This window comes from Danio aesculapii, chromosome 24 (genome assembly GCF_903798145.1).
Source record: "Danio aesculapii chromosome 24, fDanAes4.1, whole genome shotgun sequence".
Classification (NCBI taxonomy): Eukaryota; Metazoa; Chordata; class Actinopteri; order Cypriniformes; family Danionidae; genus Danio; species Danio aesculapii.
Genome location: NC_079458.1, coordinates 16,949,301 through 16,960,542, shown reverse-complemented (window position 1 = coordinate 16,960,542; position 11,242 = coordinate 16,949,301). Strand labels below are relative to the sequence as shown.

Sequence of the window (11,242 nt, the reverse complement as noted above, 5' to 3'; positions counted from 1 at the left end):
ACATAATGTACTTTTGAGGCTTTTTTTAGTCGAGAATGTAGTTGTTTATATTGTAACTATGCAGTTTATTAATAAGGATAGTGTCTATTTTAAAATAATAATTTTTGAGAGACAGCGCGTGGACGGCCATTAGCCTGTCTTTGAGCAATGACAGTTGACCATGTTCATCCACAAGATGGCGACAGAAACCTCATAATAAGCCCTAAGAGAAAACAGCGTAATTTCAAACTACAGCTGATCAAATCATTATTAAACAGGTACATGACTTTCTAAGTCAATCTCTCTCTTTTGTATGTTGAAGTGCTGTATTTATACCATAGTAATATTGTGATCTCCCGATTGCAACATAGAAATACTGGGAAATACCTCTGTGGACTGAGATGGCATTTCATGCCGTTCAGCCTTATAATCCTAAAATGTGAGCAAAAATCAGCTGTTTTTTATCACTTTAGACATTATGCAAGAGAATCATTCAAATACTAGCTCTAAAGTGACGTTAGTGAATGAGCAACAGTTTCTGCTGTTCTGACGTCAGCTGCAGATGTAAAGGAATGGTAGAAGAAAGTAGTTCCTAATACAAATGAGTTTTTTGAGACTCTCTGTGTTTGATTTTCTTTTTTATACACATGATTATGCCGTCAATCTGTTGTATAAATGCAATACCACACTCGTAGCAGTGCGATGTGGCTGTATAATGTTACTACACGCCTCCCACCAGTGCCGATATACAGCAACATTGCACTGCTATGATTGTGATATTGCTCATTTATTTGTATAAAAATATTTATTGTTTGTCTTTATATACTTGAAAGCATTTTATTATTTACATTATTACTAAAATGTATATTAAAATATGAAATCAATATTGACCTAATTTATATAACTGCTCTATTATAATATAACTAACAATCTATAACAAAACTATTATTATTTAACTACTAATTATAAACCACTTCTTGTATACATTTTATATAGACATTAATATAGAGACTCCCTTTGAACTGAAATCAAAACCTTTCGTCAAAGTCAATATTTTTAGGACAAATTAGAAATTTTTATTTTGTTTTATCCTCTTCAAATGTGGACTACTGTATATGAATTGTGATTGCATTTGTATCCGACACTGTGTGCCTTTCTGATTGCGTACCTTTTCATTTATAGGGTCTGTTTGCCATTTGCGGCTTGCTGACAGGTTGCTATTTCTGCTGTTGTCTGTGCTGCTGTTTCAACTGCTGTTGTGGAAAGTGCAAACCGCACACACCTGGAGAAGAGGATCCAGAGGTCTACGTGTCTCCTGAAGACCTGGAGGAGCAGATCCGTACGGACAATGAGAGAGGTAAACATCTACAGTACTGTGCAAAAGCCTTAGGCCACCACCAGCTTTGGGAATCTAGAACCTTTGCACAAATCTAAGGTATAGAGCAAGTGCAGAGTCATTACTTTTGGTTGAACTAAGCCTTTAATATACAAACAGGAAATATCTACACAATATACCTTTAATATACAAACAGAAAATATGGGAAATGTACACAATGTTCAAAGCAAAATTACTTTTGGATTCAAAAGACTAGCATCAAAAGTCTGTGTTTAACATGAACTTTTTATGAGTCTTTTCTGACATAATGTGCCATTTAATATCAAGCAACTTTCAGCATTTCTAAGAGTTCTTCCTCAGATTAGCATTTTCCAACTTTCTTTATCTCTCCAGCTGAATCTCATACTGCTAATAATATTGCCTACACATTCATTGATTCATTTTCTTTTTGGCTTAGTCCCTTTATTTATTGCCTACATGTCCAGTATATATTATTCAGGTCTGCACTCTGTGGAGGCCATTTCATGACTTTCATGTCTTTATTTCATCAGCTGTTTTTTCTCTCCAAATAAGATTTCTTGACATTAGCAGTGTGTTTGCCATCATTATCATGCTGAAAAACAAAACTATTACAAATTAGGTGCTTTAAAGTAGGAATTACATGACAAATTAAACCCTGTCTGTACTTTTCAGTATTCACAATTCTATCAAGTCAGACTATATTCCCAACAGCCCTGGCAGAAATACATTTCAAACCAAGACAGAAACGCCAGTATTCTTCATTTATTTTGTATTTTCTGGTTGTGTTTTAATAAAAAGAATGAGAATATATAATGTCATTACACAGTCACTAAAACCACCAATGTAAATGCGGGCCTAAGACCTTTGCACAGTAATGTAAATCTCATCACTGTCTTCTTTAGGTGCTCGTATTCACTACTGTCATGGCATCAGTCACAAAAAAAGCAGATGTAAATGCGTAAAAAAAAGACACATACCAAAATGAATCATCAATTTTTGCCTACACATACTGTGTATAATATTCAGGTCTGCACTCTGTGGACGCCATTTCATGACTGTCTTTGTTTCGTCAAATCCTCTCCAAATAAGATTTCATGACATTAGCAGTGTGTTTGGGATCATTATCATGCTGAAAAATAAAATTATTACAAATTAGGCGCTTTTTAGTAGGAATTACATGACGAATTAAACCCTATCTGTACTTTTCAGCATTCACAATCTGCTAATGCTGCTAATAATGTTTTTTTAAATTGAATATTTTGCAAAGCAGAAAGACGTACTTAAACTAAAAGATGTAAATATTACATATTACGCAATTAAATCTTTCGTAATTCGTTTTTAAAGTATATTTGTCATTTTCTAATTTAAAAAACATATATCTGAAATTTTGAAAGTGCACAACCGGTTTTGATGTAGTGGATCACAGCTTTATCAGTTATGTAACAAAGCCTTTAACCAATGTAATAATAAGCCACCCTACATATAAAAATAAACAGCTGATACTTCTGAGCCAGATGTTTGGATATAATACGCCGTTCGTCTGCCAGTGAGCTGTAGGAGTCTTTTTTTTTTTTTTTGCTGCAGTCCCTCACAAAAGTGATAATTACAGTCTGAGTCAGTTCTCAATGTGTGTTTGCATACTAGTTTTTTATAGCATTCTCACAATAAAAATAAACAATGTTTTCTGTCGCTGCATTTGAAAGGCTGTGCTGACAAGAAATGCCTTGTTTTGTGTCACATTAGAACCCGCCAATCTAAAAATACACTGTGGATGAATCAAAGTTGACTCGCACTTCCATTTAAGTTGACTTACATTCACCTTGCAAAGCTGAGAATATAAAGCAGACATGATTCTGTTTTTTTTATTAATTAAGTTTGGTGCTCTCACTTGTTTAATACTTTAGCGTAGGTAGCTATACACACACATTTTACCTACGCTAATTTTCAGCAATGTGTGTGTATATACATACACTAAATGAAAGAAGACTTGTCGTAAGAGCAACAAATAATAACTTGACTTTTAGTTGATCACTTGGAAAAGTGGCAGAAGGTAGATTTTTCCAGTGAACCATGTGTTGAACTGCATCCCAATCATCACAACTACTGCAGAAGACCTATTGGAACCCGCATGGACCCAAGATTCTCACAGAAATTAGTCAAGTTTGGTGAAGGAAAAATCATGATTTGGGGGTTACATTCAGTATGGGGAGGTGCGAAAGATCTGCAGAGTGGACGCCAACATCAACAGCCTGAGGTATCAAGAGATTTGTGCTGCCCATTACATTGCAAACCACAGTAGAGGGTAAATTCTTCAGCAGGATAGCGCTCCTTCTCATACTTCAGCCTCCACATTAAAGTTCCTGAAAGCAAAGAAGGTCAAGGTGCTCCTGAATTGGCCAGCCCAGTCACCAGAACTGAACATTATTGAGCATGTCTGGGGTAAGATGAAGGAGAAGGCATTGAAGATGAATCCAAAAAGTCTTGATGAACTCTGGGAGTCCTGCAAGAATGCTTTCTTTGCCGTTCCAGATGACTTTATTAAAAAGTTATTTGAGTCACTGCAGAGATGTATGGATGCAGTCCTCCAAGCTCATGGGAGTCATACACAATATTAATTCTATTTCCACTGCAGCATGACTTTTTATTCTATATTGTACATTGTTCCTGTTAAATGACAAGACTTTTGTCTAAGCAAAGTCAGACCTTACTGTCCTAATTAAATAATAAAAAAAACATCAAGGCATGATCATATTTTATTTCTGTAAAATAAGTGTAATCTAGAGGCCTTTGCCTTTCATATAAGACACTTCTGATACCAAATTATCAGCTAGATGTCAAGTTATTATTCGTTGTTCCTAAAACTTGGATAAGCGACAAGACTTTTGTCAGGTAGTGTATATGCTACTTTTTATGTACCTATGCTGACATAAGCAAGGCCTAACATTTATATTCAGTATGTGCATTACTTCATTAAAATCAACAAATAGGAGAAACACATCCAAATGTTGTTAAATTACCAAATTAACACTTGAACATACGTCACTGTTATAACATCAACCTACAAAGTTATCATCATTAGATTTTTTTTTAAATGCAATCTCAATTTAATCTATTTTGGCTCCAATCCTATTCATTTACATGCATGAGGGCAGATTTTATGACATATACTGCAGCCAGCCACCAGGTGGTGATCATATTATTTTGGCTTCACTTTTTTTAAGATGTGTGAGGCAGATTTGCTAAAATTCAGGGATTGTTAATAAATAACATTATTATTATAAAGAACTGTTTACAGAAATGGTTCTTCTATTGCATGGCTACAAAAACACCTACATTGAACCTGTATTTGTACCTCGCGAGCTTAGAATCAGAAACTCTCTGAGCAATAGGTAAGCCAGTGGACAGTGGGCTGCCCTTCAAAGCAGCGATACAGAGCCAGCTCAATGAGGTCATAAAAGTGCAGCCAGCAGGGGCAGGCTAACGGCAGATTGCTGGGACGTCCTTGGAGCATACAAAACACTTTTCACTTCAGCAGGAAGTTCATTTAGGAATGTGAAATGGCATGCCATTAGATGGACTAACCTCTTGTTTATTCCCTATTGATCATACGCGACCTCTTTTACCTGTGATTCTGCTTTTCCAGATGGCGACACTCCGATTGTGCTGCAGCCAACCAATGCAAGTGAGAAGACCCAGCTGATCGGTGACGGACACAGATCATACACCTAAAAGCAAAAGAGTCAAGATAGATACTGATTTTAAATTTCTGAGCAATTTTGAGCATATTGATGTCTTTTACAGTATACTGCTTGTGTTAGGACTGAGAAAACAAAAATACTCAATTTCTTAAGCTTTGTTTAACCATGCTGTTTGTAAATAACAGATATTATATTTGTCTTATGCTTAATGTGCAATTAAAAGAAGATAATGTGATCAAACTGATAAATGATCATTTCTTTAAATAATAATACTTGGATTTCAGATATTTCTGTACCTTTATCAATGGTTATAAATGACATTGTATTTGCACTTTTATAACTATACATAATCTTCATGCAATAAAATCATTTATAAATTCACTCTAAAAATACAATAATCATTTGTAAATATCTATGGGTATAATGAGGTGATATTATTCTTCTATTTGAAATGTATTTATTTACCAGGGACAATACTCATTAATCAACAATAAAACTGTAAATAAGCCCTCGTGAAAATGGAAATGCTTGAAGTTTCTGCCAACCCGACTCTACACCAAAACTTTTCAATCCAGATGGATGGGGCAACCGTTACTGCATCCAAAATGGTAAAAAGCCTTGGAGTAATGATTGATGACCAACTAAACTTCTCTGACCACATTTCTAGAACTGCTCGATCTTGCAGATTCGCACTCTACAACATCAGAAAGGTCCAACCCTTCCTATTTAATACAGCTCAACTCATTGTTCAAGCTCTTGTTCTCTCCAAACTGGATTATTGCAACTCTCTACTAGCCGGGCTTCCAGCTAATTCTATCAAACCTCTTCTGCTGCTTCAGAACGCTGCAGCACGAGTGGTCTTTGATGAACCCAAAAGAGCACATGTCACTCCACTACTCACCCGTTTGCACTGGCTGCCAGTTGCTGCTCGCATCAAATTCAAAGCTCTGATGTTTGCTTACAACGCGACCTCTGGCTTTGCTCCTTCTTATCTGCTCTCACTTCTGCAGATTTATGTGCCCTCCAGAAACTTGCGTTCTGTGAATGAATGTTGCCTTGTGGTTCCATCCCTAAGAGGGAAGAAATCACTTTCCCGAACTCTCGCATTCAATCTGCCCAGTTGGTGGAATGAACTCCCTAACTACATCAGAACAGCAGAGTCACTTGCTGTCTTCAAGAAACGACTAAAAACTATTTAGTCTTTCCTTCCTATTTAGTCTTTTAGACTTTCCTTCCTAATCTGTAACTGCCTCTCTGGCTATACCACTAACTGTACTCTCTCAAAAAAAAAAAAGACATTACTAAAGCTTTGCTTCTTAGACTTTACACACCTGAAACTTGTCTATAGCACTTATTCACTGCTGCTCTTATAGTTGTGTAAATTGCTTCCTTGTCCTCATTTGTAAGTCGCTTTGATAAAAGCGTCGGCTAAATGACTAAATGTAAATGTAAGTGTAGTTAGCCACAAGAGCTAATTTTCATCTGTTGCCCCCTGCCAAATTTTAAAAAAGCAACCTAAAATTAAAAATCACACTATTGCACATACAATAACAGTAAAGGTACATACAACAAAATGATAAAACATAATAAGAATTTCATAAAAAGCTAGAGAAAAGAATTACACATGATTACAAATTCATTTGCTTTTAGCTATTTATTTAACTTGTATTTAAATGTTGAATCATTTGCAATACCCCTTAAATCAATATGAAGTGTGTTCCAGAAATGACTGGCTCTAACAAAGAAGACTGACCGTGCAAAAGTTGTACATCTAAACTTCACAGCACAGTCTCTTCTAGTAATAAAACAGTAAAAAACCAAAAGCTGGCTGAAATGTCTAAAAAAAATTTTAAGAATTATTATTAGCAGACCTTTTAGAAACCTACTCTCAAACTTTCTCAAGCACTTCCCCTTGGAGGAATACCAACCACCATTTTAAAGTGCATTCCATTTTATAAAGTGAATGATGAAATATCAGTCCCAATGAAACGGTGAAAGCTTAATATATAAAAAAGGACAAAAAATGGACTGGAACGCAACCCTTGCTTAACAACAAGTAAATCTTGAAATGTCTTTTAGTTTGATCACAACCTAGTGACTGGACATAATAAATAATAAAGATATTTCTATACCTTTAACAATGGTTATAAATGACATTGTATTTGCACTTTTATAACTATATGTAATCTTCATGCAAATAAAATTGTTTATAAATTCACTCTGAAAATATGATAATAATCATTTGTAAATATCTATGAGTATAATGACGTGATATTCCAGCCTGATCTCACGGGAAAACGTAAGTATTTTACGTTTTGTCAGTTTAGTGGCTAATTCGTACAAATTTATACAAGTTCAGTCATACGAAATTGTACGATTTTAAAAAGGAGGCGTGGCACTTAACCCAACCCCTAAACCCAACCCTCATTGGGGGATGAGCAAATCGTACTAAATTGTACGAATTAGATCGTACGAATTCATACGAATTAGCCACTAAAGCAAAAAGTTACGAATTGCCGTGAGATTGTGTTGGATATTCTTCTTCTAAACAGTGAAAAACTAAAAGCAAGCTTAACTTTCGCAATGCAAACTTTCTCAAGCACTTCCCCTCAGAGGAATACCCACCACCATTTTATAGTGCATTCACTTTATAAAGTGAATAAGGAAAGATCAGAGTCAACACGACGGTGAAAACTTAACATAAAAAAAAATTGGACTGAATGCAACCTTTGCTTAACAACATGTACCAATAAATCCTAAAATGTCTTTTAGTTTGATCACAACCTAGTGACTGGACATAATAAATAATAAATATATTTCTGTACCTTGATCAATGGTTATAAATGACATTGTATTTGCACTTTTATAACTATACATAATCTTCATGCAAATAAAATCGTTTATAAATTCACTCTAAAAATACAATAATAATCATTTGTAAATATCTATGCGTATAATTGCGTGATATTATAGTAAAAAACTTATAAGCAAGCTTAAAAGTCTAAAAATGTTTACAAACTATTATTATTAGCAGACCTTTTAGGTACGCACACTCGCAAACTTTCTCGAGCACCTCCCCTCAGAGGAATACCCACCACCATTTGAAAGTGCATTCCACTTTATAAAGTGAATGAGGAAGGATCAGAGAAAACGAGACGGTGAAAACTTAACATTAAAAAGGACATACATTAGACTGGAATGCAGCCCTTGCTTAACATGTAAAGCCAAAATATTTTGATCGCCACCTAGTGACTGGCTACTATAAAGGTCATAATTAATAATACATACATTATCCCTATATATGCTTTGTCATTTTATACAGTTCTTCTTGTGGCTATCGGGTTAGGGTTTTGTTAGTTATTCGATGTCATAAAAATTGTCTGGGATGTCATGATCCTGAGCTTGTGTTTGTATATGTGCAGGAGGGCAGTGGTCATTTCAGCCACATATATTTTTAACAGTCTTTGCCAGAGGTGCCCAAAGCGGGGCCTGTGGGTCAAAGTTGGCCCATGGCAACCTTTAGTTTGGCCCACTATCCCATCTGAAAAGAGGGAGAATGATAGGGAGTTGGTTGAGGCGAATGCCTTTGACAGAGATCATCTTTTTAAATTTAACATAACCTTTAGTTTCTTTGTTTAATTGAGGAGCGACAAAAAATCAATGTTTAAATTAAATGTAAATAAATCAGACTTTTAAAATGTAAATACTGTCAGTTGATAGATAGAGGACAATACACTAGATGTCAGTGTTACTATCAGTTAACTTTGGCCCACAGCAAGAATGCAAAATTATACATTGATGATCGGGGGGTCAAGTTTTTGTGATTACTTTCGATAAAATGCCTTAGTGAACCAAATTTATTTAATTCAATTACATCTCATTTATTAATCAAACTTGTTATTATGTTTTCGTGGTTTGGAGGATATCGAGTGGTTCTCAATAATATTTGTGATGTTAAAGAAACCGTTTGCATTCCTGCACCTATCATTGGAAACCATGAAAGACTGCATATATTTTCTATTTTACTGCTTCCATGTGCAAGCAAGTGTATTAAAAAAATACAAACTATGCATCTGGTTTTACGGACACCTACAAATGCCTATTTTACGAGAAACAGGTTTTGTGAACACATGCGCTGTCTGTTGGTGCTCTCGATATGCTGGTTTCAAACCGCTGAATTAATATTTTTGGCGCAAACTTACATTCACTATGGTATAAACCATTATGGGGTGGACAAATGTATATTAATCTATTATTTTAATTATTAATATTATTTAAGATACAGATCAGAGCAAACTATTTCTTAACTATTAAAGGGCAGCAGTCCCCCCTTTTGACAGACATACATATTATTCAACTATAAATCTAATAAAATATATAATGGGAGAGAAGCATACGCTAAAGCACTGTGTGAAAAACGATTACATGAATCTGAGGATTTCGAGACAAAAACAGCAGAGCGTCAGTGTGGTTGTTCTGCTTTATACGGTTAGATACCAAGAACGTAGCCAAGACTGACATAAAACATCGAAGTTAAGTCAACTCAAAAAGGGAAAAATGAAGTTTCCTTCGAGCCGGATTCGAACCAGCGACCTAAGGATGTCAATGTTTCCTCTACAGTCCTCCGCTCTACCAACTGAGCTATCGAAGGAACCCGTATGCAAGCGCACCGATTCTAAGCTTTTCAACCTGGAAGAACAAAAACAGCAAATATTTTTGACAGATGCTTATATAAGACACGTAACAGCGATAAAATAAACAGTGTGCATGATTAGGGGGGCCTGCTTAATGACAAAATGTAAAATGTTGAGGAGGTAGCGAGTACATTAACGTTAACTATTCACAGATTACCACAACGCATTGTTTCAGGAAAAAAATAAGTAACCAAATGTTCTACATAAACGCAACCAATGACATTTTAATCCTCACCAAAAATGTATATGACGCGGTAGAAAATATAATTTGTATAACCATATAGTTTTACGAATACGAATGATTAATAAAATATGATTAGCATATCACAACCATGGTCAATTCCACTTATATGTAAGGCATTTTTGTTTATTTGCAGTAAAACCCAGTTAACGCGTTTTAAAAAGAGCATATAAGTTATAGATAGCAAACCATCCACAAAGTACTCAATATCTTTCATAAACGTGCAATGTTCATATTTAAGCTAACAATTAACAAAAAATAAATAACGAAGATAGTGTAACCAACGGTTCGACATTACCTATGGATACTCTTAGCAAAAGTTTATAATTTGACAGATATCTTGCCATCCACGTGCTGGAGTCCAGATGCTAGCATACATACTAGTTAGCAATCATGCTACCGCGGAGGGGAATTAGCTCAAATGGTAGAGCGCTCGCTTAGCATGCGAGAGGTAGCGGGATCGATGCCCGCATTCTCCAATGTTTTCCCCGCCTTAACAGTTTTTCCGCCGTTTTCTAACATAAACCAAGACTAACCGCAGTGCTTCTGAAAGTCCGGCGCAGGACCCGGTCCGAAACCCAACCAGGAGAGTCAGAGAAGACATCCATGTGTTCTGCCCAGAAAAGCACCAATCAAATCCATTTAATACTTCCAGAGCTCTAACGTTAGTTAGGATATAAAAAGTGTGGAATAATTAGTTTGAAAAACGCGTCATATGTTATTTTTTAATGTCCTTTAGACGAAGATCTTAAATAAAAGCGATAACCAGGTGATAAACTCCTAAAAACACGTGTCGCGTGAGCTACGGTATCCGCCCGATGCTCCAATAGTCAATCTGGCAACCTGCATTGCGTTGAAGTCGTCGTCAGAGGAGGAGCGGGGTAAAAAAAGTGTTTTGAACTTGAACTGTAATACTTAGTTCAACCACAGGGTGTCAGTCTTACATACAGGATATTTAATGATCAGTCAATGCGATGCATTTAAATCTGCGTTTGACAGTGAGCTTCAAGTCTTTTCAACCAGTTTAGCGTAATTTCTGAGTTACAAATAATAAAATAGCACAGAAGTACTGCGATACCAGTTTATTTAAACACTGATGTTTTTGGTAAAGATTAAAAATCACAGTTTAAACCAAGCAGATTGACACTCCAAACTTGTAGCAATTATAACGTTGACCCAATAGGTGGCCACAACCAACCATCAATATGATGAAAACTCGAAATCGAGTTCATTATTTTGCGGGCGACGCAGTGTCGCCTCACAGTTAGAAGGT

At 35.7% G+C, this 11,242-nt stretch overlaps 1 protein-coding gene and 2 non-coding genes across 3 annotated transcripts in view; 2 read left to right on the top strand and 1 right to left on the bottom strand.

Annotated features, from left to right (window-relative positions):
- Positions 1–5,232, top strand: part of dnajc5b (DnaJ (Hsp40) homolog, subfamily C, member 5 beta) — a 16,601-nt gene extending 11,369 nt beyond the window's left edge. The window contains exons 4-5 of the mRNA XM_056450358.1: positions 1,162–1,336; positions 4,980–5,232. Of these exons, the coding sequence (XP_056306333.1) occupies positions 1,162–1,336; positions 4,980–5,065 (261 nt within the window). The 3' untranslated portion in view covers positions 5,066–5,232. The remainder of the gene's footprint in view (positions 1–1,161; positions 1,337–4,979) is intronic.
- A 4,367-nt stretch (positions 5,233–9,599) lies between these two features.
- Positions 9,600–9,685, bottom strand: trnay-gua (transfer RNA tyrosine (anticodon GUA)). Its single transcript is given in 2 exon segments — positions 9,600–9,635; positions 9,649–9,685. It is a non-coding gene; the product is annotated as a tRNA-Tyr (tRNA).
- A 690-nt stretch (positions 9,686–10,375) lies between these two features.
- Positions 10,376–10,448, top strand: trnaa-agc (transfer RNA alanine (anticodon AGC)). Its single transcript has one exon. It is a non-coding gene; the product is annotated as a tRNA-Ala (tRNA).
- The last annotated feature ends 794 nt before the right edge of the window (positions 10,449–11,242 follow it).